Source organism: Odontesthes bonariensis, chromosome 18 (assembly GCF_027942865.1).
Source record: "Odontesthes bonariensis isolate fOdoBon6 chromosome 18, fOdoBon6.hap1, whole genome shotgun sequence".
Lineage (NCBI taxonomy): Eukaryota > Metazoa > Chordata > Actinopteri > Atheriniformes > Atherinopsidae > Odontesthes > Odontesthes bonariensis.
This window is the reverse complement of record NC_134523.1, coordinates 17587062-17612317: the sequence shown is the minus strand read 5'-3', so window position 1 is coordinate 17612317 and position 25256 is coordinate 17587062. Positions and strand designations below refer to the sequence as shown.

The following is a 25256-nucleotide window of genomic DNA, read 5'->3' as shown; positions in this document are numbered from 1 at the left end:
CAAAACAACAGAGATACTGTATCAGTGAGGTGAGGTGTCTGCAGGAGGAGCAATTTCTTCTCTGTGACATTTCCTACAACGACATACTTTCCAAAAATAATTTGCATAGCAAATGTTTTCCTTACTTGACAGTTTGTTCAGGTTTATATATCTTTTGTGTTCGCATGAATAGGGGGTTCTGGCTGTTGAATTTTTTGGACATTCTCTGGTTGAATAATGATGTTAAATCATTGATTCTTGACTCTTTTTCTTTTAATCCAAAAAGTGAGTCATTCATTGTAACATATAAAAAAAACCCAGTTTCTTTCTGGTAGTAGGATTTTAACCGATTCTGTGAACTCTGTGACCAAGATTTGACTCAAAGAAGACAAATCTACAGTCCAACCAGAATGATAAAATACTATTGGATGCAATACAGCTACCTCACTGTGGCAGACTGGGTTTCTTGACTGCTAAATCTAATTCATATTATTTTTGTGGTGTCTGGGCTGGTAACCCTGAGCAACAATCAGCAGTGTGTCATATGATGTGGTCTGGTAAATATATTACTTCGTGGCACAACCTGTACCTATAAACTTCTAACCTAAAAATATGCTTGTGAACTCAGGACAGATGGAAAAATGTGGTTATCAAGATTGGATAATGTGCTCCACAGAACTCCAATTTAGTAACTGCGCAACAAAATGGTGTAATCGTTCAGCCATTTGAAGTTTTCATGCAGTTTAGTTGGTTTAACATTTGACCTGGAGCAGAAAAATAATGTTTAAATGTTTTCCCAGTCAGAGTCTATTCTTTGGGTCAGACACTATATATATATGTATATATATATATATATATATATATATATATATATAATTTCCATGTTGTAAACTATTTCAGCATAAACATAAAATAAACGTCTTTCAAGAAACGTTTCGACAGCTCTCATAAAATACTGCAGAAAACAGACGTTTGAGGCAGTTCCATTGGGAAGTTAAACTGAGTGACTGCACTGTGATTAGTGGAAAACTTACTGTAGGTTGCATAACATATTGTTGATGAGGCATCCATGACGTACTCTGGACCTGAGGAGAAAAAGATAAAATGTGAAATGATGGTGATAATGTAAATTCCATCAGTTTTAGATCCAAATAGTAGCCCACGCAAAGCAATAAACGCTGCTCAGATATTCACAGAATGTTCATATACTCTCCAGTAAGGATGTCAAAATGATGGCACTAACATGGCTCAACTTTACACAGATTAAGTTTTGCCCAAAAATTAATAAAACATTCTGAAAGTCTGGAGAGAGCAAATCTCCCCCCTGTCTTCTCTAGTATCAATTGTGGATAGAGCCATAAATTAAATTCCCTGTCTGTAATTTTACAGCCCAAAACAGTGCTGCTGCTGCAAGAGGTGAAAGATTCTCTCAGAACAGACCTCCATATAAAACCCACAAACCTGCAACAGCATATTATCTTTATCTAAACATACACAGACATATGAATGTATAATTGTCGATGTGAAAGTTAAAGAGTTGATGAAACAATGACAATTATCATGAAACGTGACGAATGGATGATGAACAAACAGGGCTTTTTGATGGGCTGGAGGGAGGAATTAGACAGCTTGTCGCCGACAAACACACAGACTGGCCGCAGAGCCTTGTAAAATGATTAGATTAAACAAAGACAAACAAGGAATAATCTGCTATAAGAGCAATCAATCCTCTGAGCCAACACAAATGCGTGATTTGGATCCACACCTAAACAAGGCTGATATTCTATAACAGCCAGCCAAGTCTGCTTGTTTGTACATGGCAATATTTGTTCTCTCCAGCTGTAAAAGACAGCAGATTGACACAGAGAAAGCTTATCTTTAATCACTAATCTTAAGCATTTTCTAACTATGACCATCATGTGATTATTCCTCTGCCAAGTCAGAGCCGATGTGGTACGTCTTGAAAGCCATTTGTTTGTCTGTTAGCAAGAATTTACTGAAAAAATATAAGTCTGACTTCCCTGAAACAAAAAAAAATCCATTAAATTTTGGTGCTGCACAGTCTTTAAAACACAGACCTTGGTAGAGGCAGCACACTCTGACTACCCTGTAAACTTAAGACATAGAAGGGGCTGTGGTCTTGAGATATAAATGCTAGTCAGACTTAAAGCTCCTTTGCATTAGGTTCGGACAGTCCAAGATCAAAGAGGACAACGAGATGTTTAGAGAGAGATGTGGTGAAATCTCTGGCTTAAAAACGGCTTCAGCTAGCAAAGACCAGACAATAGAAAAAAAATCAAGCAACAAGAACACAAAGTATACTGTGCAGGACTAGCTTAATGCTGCTGCAAAACAATCAATTTTAGAAAAATTTACATTTCATGTTGCCCTACTTTCTCTTTGTTTTCATGAGTTTCAGAACCTTCTCTTCCTCTTCCTTCTCATGCTTTTCAGTGCACTAAAGTGCTTTGTGGCAAAGCTTTCCTATTTTTTTTTACAACTTTTGAAAAGAATGGGAGTACTGTAATACAGAATAACACAAATTGATACGGTGTGTCTTTAGCTGATTTGTTTGTAACAAGACTTTACCAGACTTACTCATCTCAACCTTTCCAATGTGCAATCAGACATTTTTTGAGAACTGATATCAGAAACATGAAAGTCAAGAACCAGAAAGCTACAGGAAAATCTACCATGTGCAGTGAAGTGCAACACAACATGAATGACTTTGTTTGGGAAGACGTGATAACTGTTACAGCTCTGCTAAATTACAGCAATTAGTAAGGTACAAATCTTCAGCTATATTGGGCTCTGTGAAAGTGAACGATAAATTTGCACAACCTAAGTAGCTCCCTACCTCTGGCTGAACTTCACAGCTTGTATCATAATTTAAAACAGCTTGTCTGCCAAGCATCCAAAAAGCTGGTCAGTCAGTCGTTCAGCGGGACGGTCAGCCAGTTGGCCCCACATCCAACCAGTCAGCCAAACAGTCTGCCAGTTAGCTAGTTAGAGAGCAAGCCAGTTCCACATCCAGCCAGCCACATGTTTAGTCAGCCAGCGAGTCAGTCTGCAGAGCCGGTGATGTAAAGCAGGCCACGGCTGGCTGGCCAAACGACAGCTGAAATCTTGGTAATGATCTGGTGTGGACTGGCTCCTGTCATGTGAATCATCAAAGCCTTTATTTTTTTCCAGGAAACAAAAAAACAGCGTTCAAGCTTACTGACGGCAGGCTTATAAGAGCAGCAGACCGCTGCTGTTGGTACTGTGTGGGCCATTTGCTGATTTGATAAATCAATCCTATCAAAACTGCCGCTCAAAAAGTATCACCTCAACAAAAACATAAAAGACGGAATGGCATATGCAGTAATTTCAATGCACCTTGAGATTTTCATTACAAAGGCAATACTTCTCAGCATAAAAGGAAGTGATTTCCTTTTGCCAGGCATACTGTATATCGCTACATGGCTTTTCTTCTCTTTTTCCTTTTCCTGTGTCTCTTTGTACTTCAGCAGAAGATGAAGGACTCACCTTCCTGCCGTGACTGGCTGAAGGGCAATATTACAGGAAGCGGCAGCAGAGCTGCCCAATATTGAAACTGTGAGGATTAATATTCCTCAAAAGCCCGGCCATTGTTTTTGATAAATCAATTTGGGAGGCCTTCCGAGAGCGGATTAGAGATGTGCCCTGGCCCACTTTTCTCCCTTCTCCTCTCTCCCCTGTCCCCACACCGCAGGTACTGGACCAGAGTTTTAATCAGGCATGCTTCAAAGACGGGCACATCAACCTTCAACAACATCCCTCCTCTGCCCGCCCACCCAAGCCATCGCCATGACTGCCACCTCTTCTACCAAATTGTCTTTCTCTCCCTCCGTCTCTTATATTTTCCCATTTCTCCCTCATCCTCTTTCTCTTGCTCAGTATCCTCATCTGTCTATCACTGCATACCAAACAAAGATGATATTAAACGATAGTGTCTGAGTGAGAGGGCACAGTGGCAGAGCCTCTTGATGTTTCGATTCAGCAAAGGGTGTCGTGTGAAATGTGCAGTGACGGAAAATGGGTAATGCTCCTGACACATCATAGAGCCATTTTTTACGTTCCACTTCTGTTCTAGTGCATTACTCCACAGATCACAGCCGTGAGGACTGTGGAAAATTTACTCAGGAAGAGGAAGTGGTTGTGTTGAACAGTGAAAATGAAATTAAATGAAAAAAAATGCAAAAAGCAGCTCAAAGAGCACAATAAGGTCAGAAATCTGGGAGGGAGGAAACTATTAGGCTTTCATGGACACTTTCACTGTTGATGGTTTATTTTTCTACCCCGTCAGCCTTTTTAAAACATTTTTATTTTTTTTAATTTCCTTCTTTTTATGTTGCTTGTTATCTGATGCCTGTTGTGTTTGCCGCCCACAAAACAGATGTCATCGAGCACAGCTGGAGCAACGAAGAAACAACTAGAGAAGAAGAGAGGACCTCACGCTGTTCTGCAGCCCGTCCCCTCTCTTGCATCCCCTACAGAAAGTAAACTCTCCCACTACAAACGCAGAGTGCAATTTAACCAGCATAAGAAGCATTACAGCCTACCTGATATGTGGAAACGGGGGAAGCAGCGATGAAGGGCGTGATGGAGGTCTGTGCGATCATGCGGTTGGTGGCGATGCTGTAAGGCGAGGAGTAGAACCTGAGAAAGGAGTAAAAAAAGTGGACAAGGTGGGAAAGTCGGATAAGACACAGTTTTTCAAAGACAAATTAAGTAAATATGATGCTATGTTTTCACTCCATGTCCTTTTTGTCACCTTAGTCACACCCTTCTGCTGCTGCCCTACTTCTCAAACTTGGATTCATTAATAAATAAGTGCTTTTAAACCCAATCTGCCGTAAAATGCCAAGATGACTTTGCACATCCCGAGCATTAGGCATCGGTTTCCCCCCTAAGAGGCACCCCTGATCCTTTGAAACCACAATTAGACAGCATTCATTTGACAGGACTTTTGCCGACATTAATACATTCTGCACTGGATAAAACCGCCTACCTACCTCTTTTTGAACAGCTTGATGTTTGACCTTCTGACATTCCTTTGGATACTCATGATCACATTTCAAGTGTCATGGGAGAAAACCTCCTCCTGCTTTAATAACCATTTACTTTATTTTCTGACTCTTGAACTTACATCTGATGCAACACTTTACACTATCATCCCGACTTTTTGTAAACAATCTTCTGTGGGAGACTTGAAACACAGCCATATCTAAAAGCAGTGACCAGTGGCTGCAACATGGTTCACTTGAACAAACATCAGCCATGGTATCTGAATGCTGCTTCAATGGAGAGATGCAACTCAAAATATCTCACCTTATATACAAAGGAGTTAACATGCTTGATACCATAAATCTGTCAAAACTGATTGCTGATCTAGGAGTATCCATTTATCTGTTTGATCTTTTTACATGTTGATCTTAGTGATCAGGCTACACTGTTCTGTGCTGCCTGCTTACTTTCTGTAAGCAGCATGTTTACAGGCTGAGCTTGGAAAGAATTTTTGCATTTCAAGAAGCTAGAGTTGGAGTTGTGGAGGAGTAATGTTGACAACAACACTACTGTGTCTCAGTATTGAAGGTTTATAGTAAGTAAATGCCACTAGGCAGCTGTAAGGCAGCCCTGTACCAGTCGGTGTCAAGTACAAGTGCTCACACTGCATGTTGTTAATACAATATCTAAACATATTGTTCTGGGTGGTGTCCTTCGCATTACTGCGTTTCTACATTGTGCATTTTTTTAAGATCTGAAAGAAATATTGTAATGGCTTCTAGAGAATGACGGACTAAAACAAAACACAAGACAAAAAGACAGAACTATGTAAATAGCCTCAACTATTCTCGCTAATAGAGCAATACTGGAAGACCGTACAAAGTTATGCTTTTTGAGTTCTGATTTCATCTTAATATAGATCAAAGTTGCTTTTATCCTATAAAAGTGTACAATTTTGTAATATCAATACAGAATAAAGTAAATCAAGCCTTAAAACATGCACCCACACATTATTTATGGCTAATTTGCATCTTAACTCATTTCTAAATCCACTAATCCAATTTGCATTTGAGTGGTAATGCACCTGTTTGCTGAAGTGCAGTGTGACAAATGTGAAGCAGCATTTCAACTCTATATTCACATTATTCTTTACATTCTTTGCAGGCTGATTCAACTTAGAAGATTCTTTATTATCATTCCAGACCATAGAGCAACTGAGAAGCACAGAGTGAAATAGCATTTCTCTGAGGCAACGTGGATGTGGCGGAAACAATTCAACAATAAAAATACTCAACAGTAAAAACCCTGAAAGGGACTAATAAAAACACAAAAAGACTTAAAAGATAGCACAAAGATTGGCTCAAGTGTCAGCGACTTCCTTCACTTGGTTGAAGTTGACTACTCTGCTACTTGACTCATTTCGTTTTCATTTCCTCAGGAGCCTGCCTAAACGTCAGCTAGAAGGTCTGGAGAGTGAAACATTCCTTTCCTAACAGGTTTGTTAGTTCACAAAAATATCTTAGGGATTATAATTTGGCAGATTTGTGGGAGAGCAGGCGTTTACATGGCAGGCTGTGTAAAGTGAGTGATGCTGTTCATCCAAGTTGTTGGTTAAGATTGACTCTGAGTCACTCGGGAATAAGTGGTTTAGGAAGTGGGAGTGAGGGGTTTCCTGTGAGTGACTGAGGCCAGAGGGAGATAGAGACGGCCTCAGCACTCTCCTTCCTGTCTCAGTAAAGTGGGGAAAAATAAAACATATTACTGGGCCATTCATTTCCACAGCACCATTAGGCCATGAAATAAAGACACACAGGAACACACACATACATGAAGCCTTAAAAAAACACACGCACACACACACACACACACACACACACACACACACACACACACACACACACACACACACACACACACACACACACAAGCTCACTCAGCTTCCCCTCTCAGCTCCACATTTCTCATCCAACCCCACCAATGAAAACCAATACCTGAAGTCCATATAGATTTCCTTAATCAAACAGTAACAAAGTGCAGACACTACATTAATCTTTGTGTATGACAGTAGTATTGACTCGATTCCTATGAGCCAAGAGTTGAGTGTATTAGATGGTGCCAAGGATAGATTGACTGTAAAGCTCTTACCCATTCTGCATTGCAGCAGGATCATATGTTAACGCCATGCCAGTCTGAAAGAGAGAAGCAGTAAAAATGCAGGATTAATCATGAATTCCAGCAAAATCAAACAAAGGAGGTAACACCAGCAATCGGCAGGGACCACCAAAAGGACATTAAATCATAAAAAAGTGATTTTTTTTTATTTTAATCTATTTGTTGTTTATCTTGTTTTTCATTTGGGGAAACAATTTAAATTTGGGGAAATGTGCGTCATCACTTAGTTTCTTCTAAGTTAGCTGAGAAGAATGAACATTTTTATGTCTGAAATTTTGAATGACATTAAACAAACTAGATGTAATGTGATGATTGGTGAGCCTCAGAGCTGCTGGTTTCCAGAATTTCTCACATTTACAGAAGCAGGCCAGCAGTTTCCACATGCTTCCTGTCTTTCTGCTGGCCTAACCATCGGCAGATTCCAGCGTCAAAGTTGGTGTAACTCCACATGTAAAAGCCAAAAAGGGCAACTCCCAACGACTCCTTTAAATCTTATTGATAGATGAACACAAAACCAAATCTGAAAATAAACAACCATTTTGTGCTAATTCCCAAGTGGTTCATAGATACCAGTAAGCTAAGTACTCTATGTTCCTGTGCCTGACAAATGCAGTCGATATACTGCAATGTCAAAAAGATAATTTGCAGTACATTTATTGTACTTGGGGAATAACATGACTTAGATCCTGACTCTTTTTGTTCTAGATAAATTAAATCAAACTTAAATCAACTCATTTCAAATTGGAAAAACTGACAAGTGACAAAGCCAGTGCAGGACAAAGCTTAGTCAATAGGACAAAGTGAATTAGCATTGAGGATGCACATTTTCTATTTCAATCACATGCAGTCCCGTTTTTATGAATGAGAATAAGTGAAGAAATGCCCTTTTAGAGAGAAAAGGAGTCAGCGGTGTTCCTTCTTTGGAGGTGAGAGTGTGTTTGCTGTCATAAATGTGAATGTGTGAGGCCTTCCAAGAGTCCAGGGGAGAAACCTGTGCGCCGCAATCCTTCATCTGCATTCCTGAAGGTTCTCTCCCGGAGGAGAACTAATCCGATTTCTTTTAACGGGAGGCTGCTGAGGATGGCAGATTTCATCAGAATACACACACATACACGCACTTTTTTTGCCCTTCCTCTCCCTCACTTTGCTCCTACTCCTCCTTCAACATCTTGCGTCCCCCTTTCTCTCTTCATTCCTCACTCTCCTCATCTCTTAATCTACCTCCCCCCATCTTTCTCTACCGCCTCTGCCCTTGTTCCTTTGTGTTCCGTTTGTGAGTGCTCATTTGACCAAAAATCTAAGTGATTTCCTTCAGTGTCTGCAAGCGTCCCTTTCTGTGAATCTATGTGTGCAGGCCTCAGCGAATGTGTTTTCAAGCTTTCTCAACTAAAGTGAGAGTCTCACTGCAAACCAGTGAGCATCTCAGTATGAATGTGCCTGCGTGCTAATAGCGACGGCAGACACGGCCAGCTGTTTGGTCAGGCTGATAACTCTCTTTAGTGCTGCCCTTACTTCCATGTGTTGATGAATTCCACAGCAGAGCAGCCTCTGACTGGGGACCTTGCGCAGCCAATGACTGATTACTGATGCAGTCAGCTTTTGGCTCTGCCACAAGGAGGGGAAAGGAAAAGACACAGACAGACTGTGCATGTGTCTGAGCTCAATCCAAGACTGGAAAAAAACTTCACCTCAGAACCCAGGAACAAAGCTTGGCCCTGAGTCGACTTGCAGCGGTGGTGTAGCTATTTGTGCTCACTTTGTGAGCTTTCTCCCCTTAAGTGGAAAATACAGCACGAAAAAAAACGTTAACAATTTTTTCCACAGGAGAATATGCTTATTCAAGGAAACGTGAAGAGTTGAGTCCGACCAAATTGTGCTCTTGTGATCAGTCTTTAATTTGCATAAACATCTTTTCAACTGCACTCTGTAGTTCACGGGATGGATTTGGTGTTGTTTTAATGTAGCAGACATGAATGTATTCTGTCAGTGCCTTAAAGCAACTTTTGAAAATAATTGCAGTAATGTGTGTGTGAATTTATATGTGCAGAATTGTATTTAACACTGTTTTTTTTTTACAGAGGATTAAGACACATGCACTGGAAAAAAAATCTAAATCTTACCAAGTATATTTGTCTCATTAAGTATCTCATTACACTTGATATAAGACACAATTGCCTAACAAGTACCATTTCAGCAAGATATAGGGACTTGTTTTAATACATCTTGAATATCTTGTTAAGTGAAAAAGTCTTGAAAACATCTTGTTTTGAGTCATATTTCACATGAAACAAGCTTTTTTTTTTCATTTGAATCATTTTTCATTTGAATTCATCACTTTTAACTCAAAAGTCCTAAATATCAAATTTTCTTTCAAGAAATCTTGACAAGCCGATTTTCACTAGTTCCATGGGCAGATTTTTTTGCTAATTTCAAGCAAAAACATCTTGTATTTGTTATTTTTGGAGGGGCATTTTTTCCAGTGTGGGGTGAGCAGTTGTAAGGACACCTGCTGTACTGTTCTTATACAGGAAATCCAAATGCAGCCATCCTTTCTGCATCCTGACATCTCCTCTTGTATTTTTGCCTTCCATACACAGATTTACTGTCCTTTTCTTCTGCCTCATGGCCGCACACACACTCAACACACACACACATTCACGGACATCTGCCAGGCTTTCACAAAGAGTGAAAAGCCGAATGTTTTTTTTTCATCTCCACTCATTCCCCAAGAGTAGGTGCTTAAGAAGTGTGACTTTGAAAGTTTTTTTTTTTTCTTTTTTGTGCGTGTGTAGGCGCGTGTGTTCGTGAAAGAGAGTGAGGGGGTGAGAACTGGGGGATGGTAGGGGAGGGGATGAGCACCCATGGCGCTTGTGCTTGTGTGTGTGATTGGATGTGCGGTGGGGAAAAAAAAAAAAAATGGAGTAACTAATATGTTTGTCAGCATGAGACAGCGAGAGACAACCCATCCGAGAGTCCCACTTTGGGTCGTTTACAAGAAAATCTGTCATTTATTTCTCAATCTTCGCCATCAGCCACCTTGCAGTACTCAAGCCCTTGTAACTTCTGACTGATCATGCAATGTGTTCCCTCTCTGTTTCTTTCTCTTAGTCTCTGTGAGTCACTTGCTCTTTCTCTCTCCATATGTTGCTGTGGGATCTGGGAAGACTTCAAACACGGTGAGACAAAGTGGAAGAGAAAGAGCCTGCGAGAGAGGGAGAAAGCACTTAAAGACGGAATGAGAGGAGGGGTGAGGGAAAGCAAAAGACGGAGGCAGAGGGAGATGTACTGTAGAGGTAGACACGTAGAAAGAGATTAATGGATGGTGTGGGCTGTCACTCTCCTTCATCTGCATACAAGAGGGAGCGAGGTGAGAAATGTCCTCAGTTCTGATAAACAGAGGAACATGCGATGCCTATCTCATATCTCCCCTGCCCACAGCTGATCAATGACCAGAGGGATGCACAACACGCTTGCATGACATACCATACTTATCAGGGCTTTTGTGTTGACTCGTGTAAAATTCCTGCAGTATGCCCTGCAATTTGAATACTATCAGATGAGCTTGACTGTATCTGAAGGTGGTCCAACTTGCTCTGTTACAGATGTGTGCCAGGTGTAAATGCAATCTGCATGCAGATGTCAACATGTGCATAATGTATATGGATGAATGTTAACATTAGGTGTAAAATGGGTTTATACTAAAATTAGCGGTGTTACTTGTATGTGTGTTGCATTTTGTTTGTTCATATTGTTCGTTTCAAAACCATCATCATTCAGTTAACAAAATAAAATGTTTTCCAAGCTCTGTTTTGAACCTCATCAGAGTTCATGAACATCATCAAAAGAGGATATAAAGTATGCACAATATAAGTGTAATTAGGATGAATCAATAGAGAAAGTAATTTAATCATTCGCAGGTGTTTTTGACAAGTTCAAGGTTGAATTACTCGATAATTAGAAACCTGCATTGGGCCTGAATCTGCAAGGCTTCCGCTCTCTGTAAAGGGATTCTGGGGCTCTGTTGCAGGGAATTAAATGTGTTCAACCTCAATTCTATGATCAATTTCCCAACAATGAAACTAAAATAAAGGTTATCAAACCTAAACTTCAGCCCTCCACATGAAATAATTCTTAACTTACGTAATGTTCACACCTGGTCATTAACACATGTCTTTGGCGAACCAATTACAGCACCAGCTAAAAGTGCTGACATGCAGTCAGCATGTGTTGATGACACAGTTTGATCTGACTGCATTGGGAACTGATCTGAGCCACATATGCACACTTTCTTTTGAGCAGTGTGCATGAGAATTTGCCTGTGCCGCACTGAATGACAACCTACTCACTTGATGTACCTCCTGCTTAGGAGAACCTTTGACACCTTTGACAAAGCTTTGCACCACGTTAGGTAGGCATGGCTATAATTAGCCGATCGCTTTGCACAAGGCTTCTGGACAATTACATAACTAAAAACAAAGTACTTAAAAGGAAGTGAAAGGAGCTTTGCGTAGACATAAAAGGAACAGCTATTGAATTCATATCTAACGGAAGAGAGGTTTTTCTGTCTGGTTGAGTCAGTTCTCATCATCATCAGCTCCCCACACATGTGACGCCCCCAAAGGTCCATTCTCGATCAAGCACTCTTTTCCCTTTATGTGCTCATAAAATCTACAGATGGTTGTCAACTGTATCTCCCCCTGAAAAAGAAAGCCACCGTCCTTTTGAAGGTCTTGCTGGGCTGCCTTGATTGAAATTGTCATCATGGCAACAACATCTTCTAAAACTGAATGAGGAATAAATAAAAACAGAAGTGTTTCCAATAGCCTTTTTGGACCCCCTGACTTTCACTCCATCCTCAAAAGTCCTTTGGAGAGTTAAAAAAAAGTGTGGGGCTGATTTTTGACAACACCTTTACACTTGATCAACAACAAAAGGCTTTCGTCATTTCCTTGCAGCTGAGGGCTCATGCCGAGGTCAAGCCGTCTCTCTCCTTCGCTGACTTTGAGAAGGTAAGTCATACCTTTATCTCATCTCGCCTTTGCTGTGAGATTCTTTATTTGGGTGTCAGCCAGCCGCTGCTTTCTTGTCTGCAACTTATGCAAAACGCTGCAGCCTCACCCCTGATGGGCATTCATAAAGGAGACCGCATTTCACTTAAATCAATTCTCAACTTTAGAATGACTTCTAACGTCTTACAGTTTGTTTTTAAGTAATTCAACCAGATAGCACCTTCGTTCCTCTCTGATCTTTTCATTTTGCACTCTCCCAAAATAATCCCTGATGTCGGCTGAACAGATGCTCCTGGCTGTTCTAAGGAGCAAATTAAAGGAGGAGATCGGGCTTTTGTAGTTGCACCAAAACATTGGAACGCCGGGCTTTTTCACATTAGGACATCACCAACACATAAAACCCATCTGCAAACTGATTGTTAGTCTTTTATGTCATTTAAACCAGACTAAGTCATGGCATTCTGGGTCAGTCCCTTTGCTTGTGTAGTGTTGTTTTTACTGTTTTACTGTATTGTTTCATACGTTTCCACTTGTGCTTTGGTCAACGCTTGTTTTTAAATTTGCTCAAAAAGAAAATAGCTAGACTTATATTGACACACACAACCTTGAACTCAGGGAGTTAAACCATGACTGCTAATGTCGGAGTAATGTGAAACTATGTTGGAGGCTGAAAGGAGGAGGCAGCCACGAGGAGGAAGGAACTGGAAGACAAGAGGAAATATTTCAAACTGACACACAAATACCTACTCCCAGACGTTTGACTTAAGCTTAAAGATTGGCTCCCTTCACTGTACAGTAAAGGTTGGACAGACCTAAGCTGTAAGCTAGCTCGCAATAGATGCAGTCTGTGAGAGTGTGTGTTTTAGCTCAGCTTGGCCTTTGGCTGAACTCAAAACTCTCCAGGAAGTCTCGTTCTGTTTTATTTCTCTCTTATCTTTTCTGTTCTCCCTTTAATATCTGTATGTTTATAAAGTCTCATGACAGTCTAAACTGGCATATAAGTGTAAGGGCTGCTGAACATGTGATGGACAGAAAGACAGACACAGAGCTCATGTTGAACTGCATCTAATACCAACACACCCACACAGACACGCAGAGAGCATGTGTTTTTCTGAAGGACAAACATTTCATCGCTGCTGGTCTCTCCTTGCTTGCCGTCTCAGCACAACTGTCAGCCTGACTGAAAGTGCGTGGTGGGTGGAGGGTACATCTATAAAGTCCAGTCTGAGGCACTTTTCTAAAAATCTCCTCTGTGTGTCCTTTCCAGTATAGCTGGTTGGCAGCCTGTGAGGAGACTTTAACCTTGTTTCCACGTTATCATATTTCATCCAGTTTCGGGTTTACTGAATTCTGATGTATGGCGGAAATACATGTGCTCAGTGAGGCATTTGGCTTGAGGTGCAATTCACATGACAGCTTGTGCACATCCGTGGGCATTTTGATCAATATCTGTTATTTTCTTTTTCCTTCTCTTTTTTACTTGCTCCATACCTTAGAGTGAATACAAATGGCAGGCTGTAATGGTTTACATAAACGCCAGATGTTGCAGCCAACCTCTCTTGGGTCCTAGTGAAAAAGGTGGGGCCTGTTTTTAGTAAAACCATTACCTCAGAGGTAAACGCCTCATTCAGAATATCATCATGCTGGAACGGAAAGAGCTCAACTGACATAGTTTGGTTTCCTCATCATGAGTTGTTCAAATATTTTGTCTCAAAAATGTAAGTACACAAGGATGGACTTTGCTTTTGAAGTATGTAACCCTTCAACAAAAGATGGGCCATCCACATTAAAAGTGTGGTGCTGCAGTGCCAATTTCTATTATTAGTTAGAGAGCAAAACCTGGAGCGTTGTTTTGTCAGCTTACCAAGAGGTACAGTACTGTATAAAAGCTTAAGCAACCACTCATTTTTTATATTTTGCTTCCAAGCAGCCAGAACTTCTTGCAATCTTTTAAAATGACCTAGTACAGTAGTTCTCCAGGCTTTCTGAAGGTCTTTCAAAGTTAGTCTTTGGAGATTCATTGGCACGTGACTATTTTCAGTGGGAGTTTATTTTATTTATTTATTTTTTGTTAAGAAACATTGACACTAATACTGACCTATGATTCGTTCAAGCCTAAGAAAGGCACCTAACTCAAAGGATGAAGGCGTGCAACAGACAACTTAGCAAAGAACCAATTTTGAATTGTATCTTTAGGCACTTTGTTACTAGCAGCCTGTTGTTGACACGCAATTTGTTCCCATTTCTTCTGTCGCACCAAACAATGTTTTAAAGATAATACAGTTTGACAGGCTATTAGCTGAAAAGCTGGCATATATCAGCAAGATGTGCAGTGTGTCCTTGAAACTGGACAAGAGAAGGACAAAGAAGAAATGACAGGGCTAAAAAAACTATCTACAGCAGATGAACAGTATCACAGTAGTGATGTCCTTAAGAAAGAGGAAAAAATCCAGCAAAAACCCGACAGAGGACCTGAGAGATCAGATCAGATTTATTGGTCATGCATACACATGACATATGTCCTCTGCTTTCAACCCATCCAGGTTGGCACCTGTTGACACACACATGCACAGGGTCCCACACTAATAGAGACAGATGCCAACCTGGAGCGGTGGGCAGCCGTTCACAGCGCCCAGGGAGCGTGGGGGTACGGTGCCTTGCTCAAGGGCACCTCGGCAGTGACAAGGAGGTGGACTGACACTCCAGCTGTCAGTTCCACCAATCTTTTTTGAGTGGCGAGAGTGGGAATCAAACCTGCCAACCTTCCTGTTATTGGACGACCAACTCTAACCACTGAGCCACGGCCGCCAGATGCATCCGGACCTTCAGCTGATCCATCTACTGTTCACTGAAGCCTCATCAGAAATGGTCTCCATGGAAGGGTGGCTGTCAAGCAGCCATTCTTAAGGAAGGGAAACGGGGAAAAGACTGAGCTATGCCAAATTACACGAGAAGTGGACTCAAAATTTGTGACAACAGGATCCAAAGAAGAGCTTTGGAATGTCCCTAAAGAAGCCTGGAGAACTGTTCCTGAAGACTCCTTAAAGAAATGACAAAAAAGCTTGTCCAAGAGGGTTCAGGCTGTGTTGAAGAATAAAGGTGCTCATAGTCAAATACTGAATTTTAAACTTGTTAGAACTGTATAAACTCGGTTTTTGATTTATAGACTACATTTCCATGTTTGCGCGTTTCAATAGATTACTGCACTTATTTCCCATCTTTCCTGGCAATGTATAAAAGAAAAAATGAGAGGCTGCCTAAAGACTTTTGCACAGTACTGTAGATCAAGTGTAGTAAATCTTGTTAAATTATGTAAAAATAAAATGCATTGCAAACAAATTCAGTAAATACATGAAGGTTAATAATTTGCATTTGCAATATTTGAGAAATATCAGCACATGGGTTATTGGTTGTTGTGGTCATCCTGCAGCTTTGAAACACATCTTGTTACTCACTTGTAATGGTGACTTACTGTTTAACATGACCGAAGTATGGAGCTCATGTGATAACAGAGACTTGTATATTGGGACTGGGTGGGTGTAATTCCTGCCTATTCCCTCAAGCTATTGTTTGATGACTTTGAAGGATTAAAAGGCATCAAACAGTTGATAGATGGCTAGAGAAAGATCAAGGACGCTGCTCAAAGACTGTTCTTGAAGTGAATCATTGTTTACAGAGAGAGCCAACAGCTCCCTAAAAAACTAATTTACCATGCTAACTTGATTAATGAAACTGATACTGGCAATCTTTTATGATGTCATGTCATTTTTTACCCTACATATACGGTAGTTTATTGACCAAAGCTTAAAAACTTTTATTTAATGTTGACGTAAAGAGTACATTCTAGAGATTTATTGAAAGATGAAAGTCACCAATGGAAGAATTCTTTTTCATTTATCAAGGAGCAAAAAGACTGGATGAACATCCATATGTACTGGCTTAACATCTTACCTCGCCTTCTCTGTGCCACGGCCTCCCATTCTGAGGGTACTTGCTCTGGCTTTGGCGTTTCTTCTGCCCTCCGTCGGCAAATTTGCACAGCAAAGGCTCCGTGGGGGCTGCAGAGAAAGAGAGATGAAGGTCACAGCCACGTTAGGAGGACTGCATCATGTGACCCTGCAGAAAGACACCAGCCTTTTTGAACTGTGTCCCTTTTTTTCCCTCCATCTTCTACCACTGAATCTCTCTTTCTGCCCCCTCCCTTCCTCTTTTCTGCCTTCCTATGGAGCTGCTAGACAAATTCCCAGTCCGGCGATGTTGGCAGGGCCTCCCTGTCCTCGCCCCGTCTGGCAGCCCATGAAAGAGCATTGCAGGGTATTGTTGAAATAATAATCACAGTAATCGCTCTTGTAAATACCTCTGAGATGGTAATGCAGGACGGCTCTGTCAGCCAAAGCTTATTTCTAGAAGGCGTTTCTGTTCCTGACGCATAATCACTGCATGTTTTACTATACCAGCCATCTCCCCCTTTTATTTGAAATTTTATGTCTTTTTCCACTTAGTAACCAGCTCTGTGCGCACCTCACTGGACTGTATTGTTCGAGTAAAGGCTGGTACTGATATTAATAATGCTGATTGAAAGTCTTGACAATACAGGGAAAAAAGTTAAACATGCCTTCTCTTTAGAGATGACAAATGTCTATCATCAACAATGTGAAAGCATAAAATAGCTGATATTAATCCAGTTATAAAAAGGAAAGAAAAGCTCTCTCGAGTGTGACCTCATCCAAGCTATCACTGTATCAATAGCCTTTTGTATGCATAACTACCAATCAAAGGTTGATGAAAGTGTTGCGATGACCTACGTCTCCATAAAGAGAACTTCTCAAAGGACATTTTCTCACGCTCGAGCTGCAGGTGAGCACCAAAAGAGACAGAAATGGACTCTGGTGATGAGATAGTGTGGAGAGGAAAAAAAAAAAAAAAAACAATCTGAGGAAAGACAAGAAAGCGAAAGAAAAAAAGCATGAGAAAGTGGTGACTTTTTTGGCCGGGGATCTGGGGGTCTTGTCAGTGTCCACCCCGTTTTTTCAGCCTGTGTCAGGGAGATCAGAATCTATTAAGAGGCAGGCAGTGAAGATGGGAGGAGGTGGGAGGGGACAGTTGTAGAGACCGGTGGAAGCACGGGAGAACAAAAAGTAAAAAGATGAAACGAAAACCAAAAAAAGAGAGAAGAGAACGGAAGAAATATGGAAAACACAACCGTATAACTGCCATTTTATATGAAAAAAACTCTCCCTCTGATCTTCACAGGGTAGAAAAAACAACTTGTGAGAGAAAAAGAGTAATAGGCTAAGATTCTAAGGCCCTACAGAGGCATTCATTTGCAAGAATTATGCCTAAAATAGGTGACCTTATCAAATTAAACTGTATAATCAGATTTTGCAATAAATAAGCACTTGTGATTTTAAACCAGAAACGACATATTATCACAAGCTTTTACACTTTGAAGAGACTGTGAATATGGTCCATTCAGGACAAAACAACAAACAGCACTAATTGGAAACAGTGATCTTTTGTAAATTAGGAAAAAAGACACAGACAGGTGTTATACTATGGCTGGTTACATGCACAAACAATTCCATATGATCTAAGAAAATACTTAAAATGGAAAAAAAAACAGTGCTTTAAAGTGCATTTTCTTTGGATATTGCCCCTGTCATCTGACTCCATATCTATCACGTATTTCTGCCTACAATGGTCCTAACACACAGTTGGAAGGAAACAGCTGGCTGAAAAAGGAGAAGAAAAGTAGACAGTGAACCTCGAGCAGGATCAAACGTTTTTCTCCCTGAGAGTGCTGTACAGTTCAGCAGTAGTGCACAGAAAGCGAGCAAGCTTGTACAAACTGACCCACTGCCGCCATGCACCTGGTGGCTTCGGAGGGACTTGACGGCCCTCCTGTCATCGCATTCGCATTACAAGCCCGGCAGCTCATGACACGGCTGCTCTGTGACCACACAGACCAATGACGGGGTTGTCTGCCGAGGTTGAGCAATGGGACCTTTCATCATGCAATGCCAGAGATGACACCCACTGAGAGAATTGTCGATGCTATAATATCTGCTCACATTATGTTTGAGGAGCTTGTGCCTCCATATCACAATACAGGAGAGGAAAGAGGTTATGCTGGGACTGAGAGCAGTGATGGTAAATAAAACAATCTGAAGTGGAGAGACGGGGTACTTTTCCAGTTGATTAAATGACTTCGGCATTAATGAGCTAAGCAGGTTATTTGTTTATCCATTTAATTTTCTCACACGTCAGAACTATCTGTTGCCGGATGCCAGAGATGATAATTTGCTTGCTTCAGTTGGTGTCTGGGATGCAAATGAGTGAAACGCCAACAAAGTTGTTTTTGTGCATCAATGCTGCTGCTAAAGCAATAATATGGAGTCAAACCCATGCTGGCAAACATCTCTAGGAGAAAGGAAATAACAAAGTTTGGTGTGGATATGTGCCTTTAGGATCTACTAAATGGAACTAAACTCTGAGTCAGCTCAGAAGAATGTAGCGAGGAAGGGAGAATGCGCGAGCCACTAGAAGAAAACCAACAAAAGCTCTTCCGAACCTTTCCTCTGGCACTCTAGGAGATAATTAGCTATTGGAGAAATTTGGAGAACCTGACACAGAGCATGCTGACGTTCCCTCTGTGACTACATCCCAAGTTCCCACAGCGGACTAGCCAATTTGTTTAAGAATCAAGCCCAAGATCAACAGCCTTACACCAACCCACCCACCCTGTGAACACACTCACCCCTCTGTAGCCCTCACACACAAACACCCTCATCCTGCCCTCAAAGTCTCTCTACTAAAGCCATTGAAAACACACAGAAATACACACACAATACACACTACTCCCAGGCAAAATCCCCTCTTAGACCTCTCACCACACACAGTCATCACTGGCACGGCTCAGAATAAATTAAGCCACTGACTCTACTTTCTAGCTTGCTGATGTTGTGTCTTTAGGACACAGCCCCCAAGTACAAAACATTTTACATTGGTTGGCTCCAGAAAATATAATGTAGGGGGGCCTCTTAAAAAACAGGCATGGACCGATTTTACTGCTATTTAATGATCCTAAATCATGAGAGAAATACTTGAAGTACTTTTAGTCAGAGGTCAACCACGGCTGCTAATAAGGTGCTCCATTGGAACTCCTAATTGTTTTTTTTTTTTACGTGGGTTGCTGTAGGAACTGGTAAATACATTTATGAGGTTGAATATAAACACATATATACAGGTGTGCTTTGGTGAGGGCACTACAAGACTAACCACACTCACACACACACACAAACACACACACACACACACACACACACACACACACACACACACACACACACACACACATACACACACACACACACCAAAGGGAACAGCAAAAGATGGTTTAGTGAGAATAAGACGCCCGTGCTGCTGGCCTCATTTGATCACAGCCTCTGCTCAATCTTACTCCTCACTGTGCATTTGGCTCGGAAAAGATAGTCATGGGTTTTTGCTCATCAATGGAAACATTGCCACCCAGTAAAATGAGCCACTAAATGCATGCACGTGTACTTATGTAAGACAGTGGAGTTACAAGAGCAATTTAAATTGAAGATTGTTGCTACTTTCACTTATTAGCACAGTGTGCATCAGTAATTATTGCTGTTACAGTGGTTTCCTATGGACCAGCATCTGGTAGAAATCAGTCATTTTCTCTCTGGTATCAGTAGACAAAGAAAGACGGTCTTGAAAAGCCAGCTGAATAACATCTTGGTCCATGAATGCAAATCAGTACATGTATTATAACCCCTCATTTTTAGTGTCTCTTACAATCATTCGCATGTTCTGAATAGGACTGTACATCTGTTAGGCCTGAATAGTGAAGTCTATGCAGGAATGCCCTAGATTTGCAAAGAAGCTGGCTGAAATATTTTGCTCAGAAAGACAGCCAGCTTTTTACCATCAAGACTGTTACAAAAGAGGCCTCTCACAAGGATTTGGAGTCAAACTGGGCTGGCCTTGCTTTGCTCTCAGTATCCAAAGCTAAAAAGGGCAAACAGAGGGAACTATTCAGCCACTTTCACCAGAATATGCCGGTCTGAAAAGCTTCAGTAAAAAGAGGCTTTGAGCTTCTCAGTGATAATTTTGGTAAAAGGTTACGACAGGTGACTGGCCTGCAGCTCCATGAACTAAGCAGCTCTGAAAGGCTTTGGATGTATTCTACTGCAAGGTCATATTTAGTGAGATCATGAAAAAGTAAGAAAGAGGACAGTATTTTATTGGAATTCTGCTGTGCTCTGGCTGCTTGAGGGGATCTTTAATTGGATCAACAACTGTCCAATTCCCATCAGCCAGCCTGACCTGTTTGCCCAGATGGAGGAGATGTCTTCTATGGAAACGAGTGAATGAGACTTAAAGACTGAAACAATGAAGACATAAAAGGAGTAAGAGTGCACAAGAGACAGTGTACAATTAGATAAGGAAGAGGAAAAACATGGATGTATGGTAAAAAAATAATGACAGGTGAGGTGAGTGGATGAACGCTTTAAGAGAGTTGCATATATGTCGACATTTTGAGAGTCAAACAAACAAGCTTAGAATGGCTGCCAACTAGGAAAGCAGGCAGCAGCAGCAGCTTTCCTACAGGGAGGGCTTTGACGATTCCCAGTCGATAGCTCTCACAACTGCCATGCTGGCCTCACATCCTTCAGCCTGGAAATGAATACAGTCTGCCAGCCGTTTTGCTGACAGGGACGGCACACATGGCTCAATGACACGGCCCAACAAATGGAGCGAGCGCTGAGACAAGAGCATGGCAGAGAGCAGCACAAAGAGGTGAAGATGATAGATGGAAAGACAGATACTGTGTCATAGACGGGCAAAAAGACATGAGAAGACTGTGACAGAAAGAGACAGAAGGGCAAGAGATTCAAAGAGGGTAGATGTGACAGGCATAGTCCAGTTTTCCCCCACTTCCAATCCATATTGCGGAGCTCATCTATATGAGCAGGATGAGCACAGGGAGAAGGATGTCAACAACGCTTTGCTCCTCGCCTTGCATTTGCTACACATGCTCCATAACTATTGATCAGCTTTTGCCCAGACTTTTCCATGGAGAGCTTCTGCAGCAGGCCAGGCGGTTCAGGCCTGAGATCATATTATGGATTACGGGAGGGAAAATGCAGGGAAGAGCCCTGAATGCGGGTGGTAGGACTCTGATCGATGGGCTATTGCACACTTAACAAGAGTAATGTTATGTAGGGAGTCTCTGACATGCTAATCCATCTTTCACTCTCACTGTCTGTCTGCCTTTATCGCATTTCTCTCTGTTGTAGTTATCTATCTATCTATCTATCTATCTATCTATCTATCTATCTATCTATCTATCTATCCCAAAGAGCACTGATCCCAGACCACAATTAAAAAGAAAAGAAAAGAAAAATGATGGATAACTTGAGCTGCATGTTTCTGGCACCCTGTCAATCCAAAACACAGCATTTAACTAGAATTGACCAAAATATTTTCATGGGAATGGGAAGAAAAAATAATAAAATAAAAAGTAACATGACACAGTTTAACTGAATGATGAAGAATGTTATGCCTAAACAAAGAGGTGTAATTATTTCAGCTGGAACAAAATTGCTGACTGAATTAATCTGCTCTTAGACTAGATATAAAGGCTGTAACAGCACCAAACTGCCAGTGGGTTTCCAACTGCTAGCCAACTCCTGGGAGACAAGCTCTTAGGTCCTCGTTTTAGCTTAATCAGCTAATTCCACTTGCCATTCCCGACACAAACGTTGCCATGGTGAACAAACAACTAAAAACAACAGAGCAGACAGAAATTTGTGAGTGAGCGGAATTTAGTGTACAGTATGTGTGTTTGCCAGTCAGAAATGGCTCACAGTCCTGCATCCATATATTCCAGTAACACTTATACAAGCAGACAGTTCTCACCGCATTCACTCCAAATGGCAGAGTTGAGTGTCGATGGGCCCTGTAGCCGGCTGCAACATTAAAGTGGTGGCGGCAGATGTTTCTTATACTAAAGCCACAGATGCAGCTCCACACTGCCAACATCTTTGCTGTTGCAGTAGGTCTCAGTATCACTGGCTGCTTGACACAGCTGTCCAAGCTGGCAATTACAGCACAAGTGGCTTCGTTGTGGTTGGTTCAGAATTGTAAGAGTACGGTATGAGAATAAGAACACTATTTGTAGAGAGGATTTAAATTAAGATCCCAGCTAAGATAACACAATGTATACTGGGAAATGAAAAATAATATGTCACAGATTAATTTACAATTAGTGAGTCAAAGATACTTTGGTCTAGAAAATTTAGAGGATTTAACACTCATTCAAAAGGGTCTTATCTCTTCTTCTTTTAGCTGATGAGACATAAGTATAAAAAAATAGTTAAATAGTCTGAGGTATTATTAAATGCAAATGTATATAATGACTTGGATGACTGAGGATTTGATGGTCTAAATCATAGACTGTAAATGAAAAAGAAAAGGACACACTCATTGCCAAAAATTGAGCCGATGCAGAAATGCCACAAAGCGCATTACAACTGACAGCCACTAGGTTTTGGCTAAAAATGTCCATTCCTTTCATGAAATACTGAGCCAATAAAACGATTCAATAGTTTAATAGATATTTGTCCTCAAAGATGCATGTTTCCAAATGACACTCAATCTTCCTGTGCAAATATTGTCACTTCTTGGTCCAAAAAGACCCACATTGTGATGCCAAAGGGCATCTGTGTCCATATTTCATCTACAGCTTATAGTCTAAACACATGATAACACAGACTGGTAACTTTGCCTATATTTGAAGGTCATGTTTGTTTGTTTTTTCTGAAAATCTGCCCTTACACGTTACAACGAATAAGTTTGGTATTTTTGTTTCACATTGTCCAAGTTTCCTGACTGTCCAGTAAACGTTATCTAAACACATAATCCACAGGCTACACACAATTTCAATCCATCCGTCTTGCAACCCACAACTTGATTCAAGAGGCCTGTGCACAGCTGCTCCCTGTTCAGACAGGCAGACCTGTTGCATGCTGAAGGAATTATCTCACCACTTATCTGTTGTTGTTTACGCCACTTCAGCTCTCTTGGCTGGGAAGACACAACTGAGTACATCACTTAAAAACGTACTAAAACAATAACAGTATGTCGAGCCATATGCGTTGCCTGCTACAGGTGTGTCACAGGTAATTGCAGTCCAACTGTATCATTTACAGGCTTTGGCTATGTTGATTTGATATATTGAAACAGCTGCAAGCTCATTATCAGACACAATAAGCCCGTAGTCTACACACAGTTTAACAAAGCACATAGAGAGCAAACACGTTGTATTATTTGGAATAAAACAGGATAAACAATGGCCTGACTTAATGTGGATGAATAATGCTCTTAGGTGATAAATGAAAAGTAAGCCTTCAGTGGTCCTTGTTGACCTTGACTGGTATAAAACTGATTTCGACCTGCGGTTCTATCCTTTCGTGGCAAACTGTTCTGCCTTCAGCGGAACTGAAAAGTTGCCTGTGGGGGTTGACTTGTGCTTCTGCTGTCTGTCTGTGTGGGCAGACACCGAGGCTTGCTCTGTCCCTGTTAGCACAGCATTACAATACAGCCAACGCCTCCGGTAACCCGTAAAACCTCCCATCTATAGAGCTGAATCATACAGGTCCATGCTTTGTAATTCAGCTGAACTGCCCATCTACCAGACCTTCAGCAAACGCTTTTCAGAATATGACACTGTATCAGAATCGCAATATGTCCACTTTAAGATCTGAAAGTACACCAAACTCTGCACTCTGTTGCTTTGGAGGGAGCACATTTAGCAATGTGGTTTTTAAATAATGTCAGCGTAATCATCAAGGTTTTATAGTACTTTATAGTTACACAAATTCACAGAGTACTTTACAAACAGTCCTCAAAACTTGCTAGAGAAACTATGCTTGTTTTGCTAAATAGCATCTTGCCACTCAAGTCAAACGGTCAATTCTCGGAACAGAGGCAGTCATATTTACTATAATTGCAATATGGTAACATCTGTTCGAATACCATGGTGAAGCCTGCAAAAGGCGGTGTGTCTGTTAACTAGGTTTCCACCATAGGGGCTTCCAGTAACAATGTAATGGACAGGAAAGAAAATGAAATTACAGCACAATAAATGAATTATCAATAAAGAACCCTCAATACTGTATCTGAAGGAGGATCAATATGCCACAGCCGGCCTGCAATGTGAGCCCAAGGCTGAGGGCAGACCTAAAGCTGAGAGAGCAACCAGCTCGATAATGTCACCGTGGGTGATTGACGATCAATGCTGCCAGTGACGTTGATTTATGATCAATGTAAGCAGGGCACCCAACTAATAAGGGGGTGGTGTGTGGTGTGTGAGGGGGTTTCCATAACGTCCCCTTTACTGTAACTGATTAGGGATCAATAAAGGGTGGCACCATGGCTGATTAGGGATCACGCGGAGCCTATGGAAAAGGAAGGCAGCTGTGTGTGAGAGGATTTGGTTGGCTGAGTGGAGGCCAGCTCGTCTGAGCTGAGCAAAGCTGTGGAGACTGTAATTAAAGCTGCGCTGAAAGGAGCTTTCCACTGTTTGATAGAAGCTGCAGGTGCAGCTCTCTTAGCTGTCTCTTTTTCAAAAGCAGCCACATACACACACACACACACACACACACAAAAGCAGGCAGACACGCAGACATACATACGCAGACGTATGCAAACAACCAAAGACAGAACAGGAAGTTCTGCAGTGTTTTCTCTGTTCGTGATCAATAACTATTTTACCTTGTTTTCTCAGTCTTAAGAAATGATCAGTGGTTTTAGTCTCTTGGGACACACTGAAATAAATGTAAATTCTGACTCTGTGGATGCTCATGCAGTTCCACTCATACTATACAATATATATACAGGTCAGTCTGTAACGCCCAAGCAAGAGTTAAAGGCCATCTACACCAAGAACAATACCTATAACAATAATATGAAGGATAAATAAAAGATGTTGTTCTGTAAATGGTGACGACAAGCCCATGCTGCAGCTGTACCCAGGGT

The 25256-nt window shown here is 41.2% G+C and overlaps 1 protein-coding gene across 5 annotated transcripts in view; it reads right to left on the bottom strand.

Moving 5' to 3' along the window:
• The window catches only part of LOC142367399 (RNA-binding motif, single-stranded-interacting protein 3), a 290810-nt gene that overhangs the window by 27423 nt on the left and 238131 nt on the right, over window positions 1–25256 (bottom strand). For all 5 annotated transcript variants that reach the window (XM_075449363.1, XM_075449359.1, XM_075449362.1 and 2 more), the window contains 4 exons: window positions 16140–16246; window positions 7153–7196; window positions 4563–4659; window positions 1014–1064 (listed from right to left, as the gene is read on the bottom strand). In XM_075449363.1, coding sequence (XP_075305478.1) covers window positions 1014–1064; window positions 4563–4659; window positions 7153–7196; window positions 16140–16246 — 299 coding nt within the window. The remainder of the gene's footprint in view (window positions 1–1013; window positions 1065–4562; window positions 4660–7152; window positions 7197–16139; window positions 16247–25256) is intronic.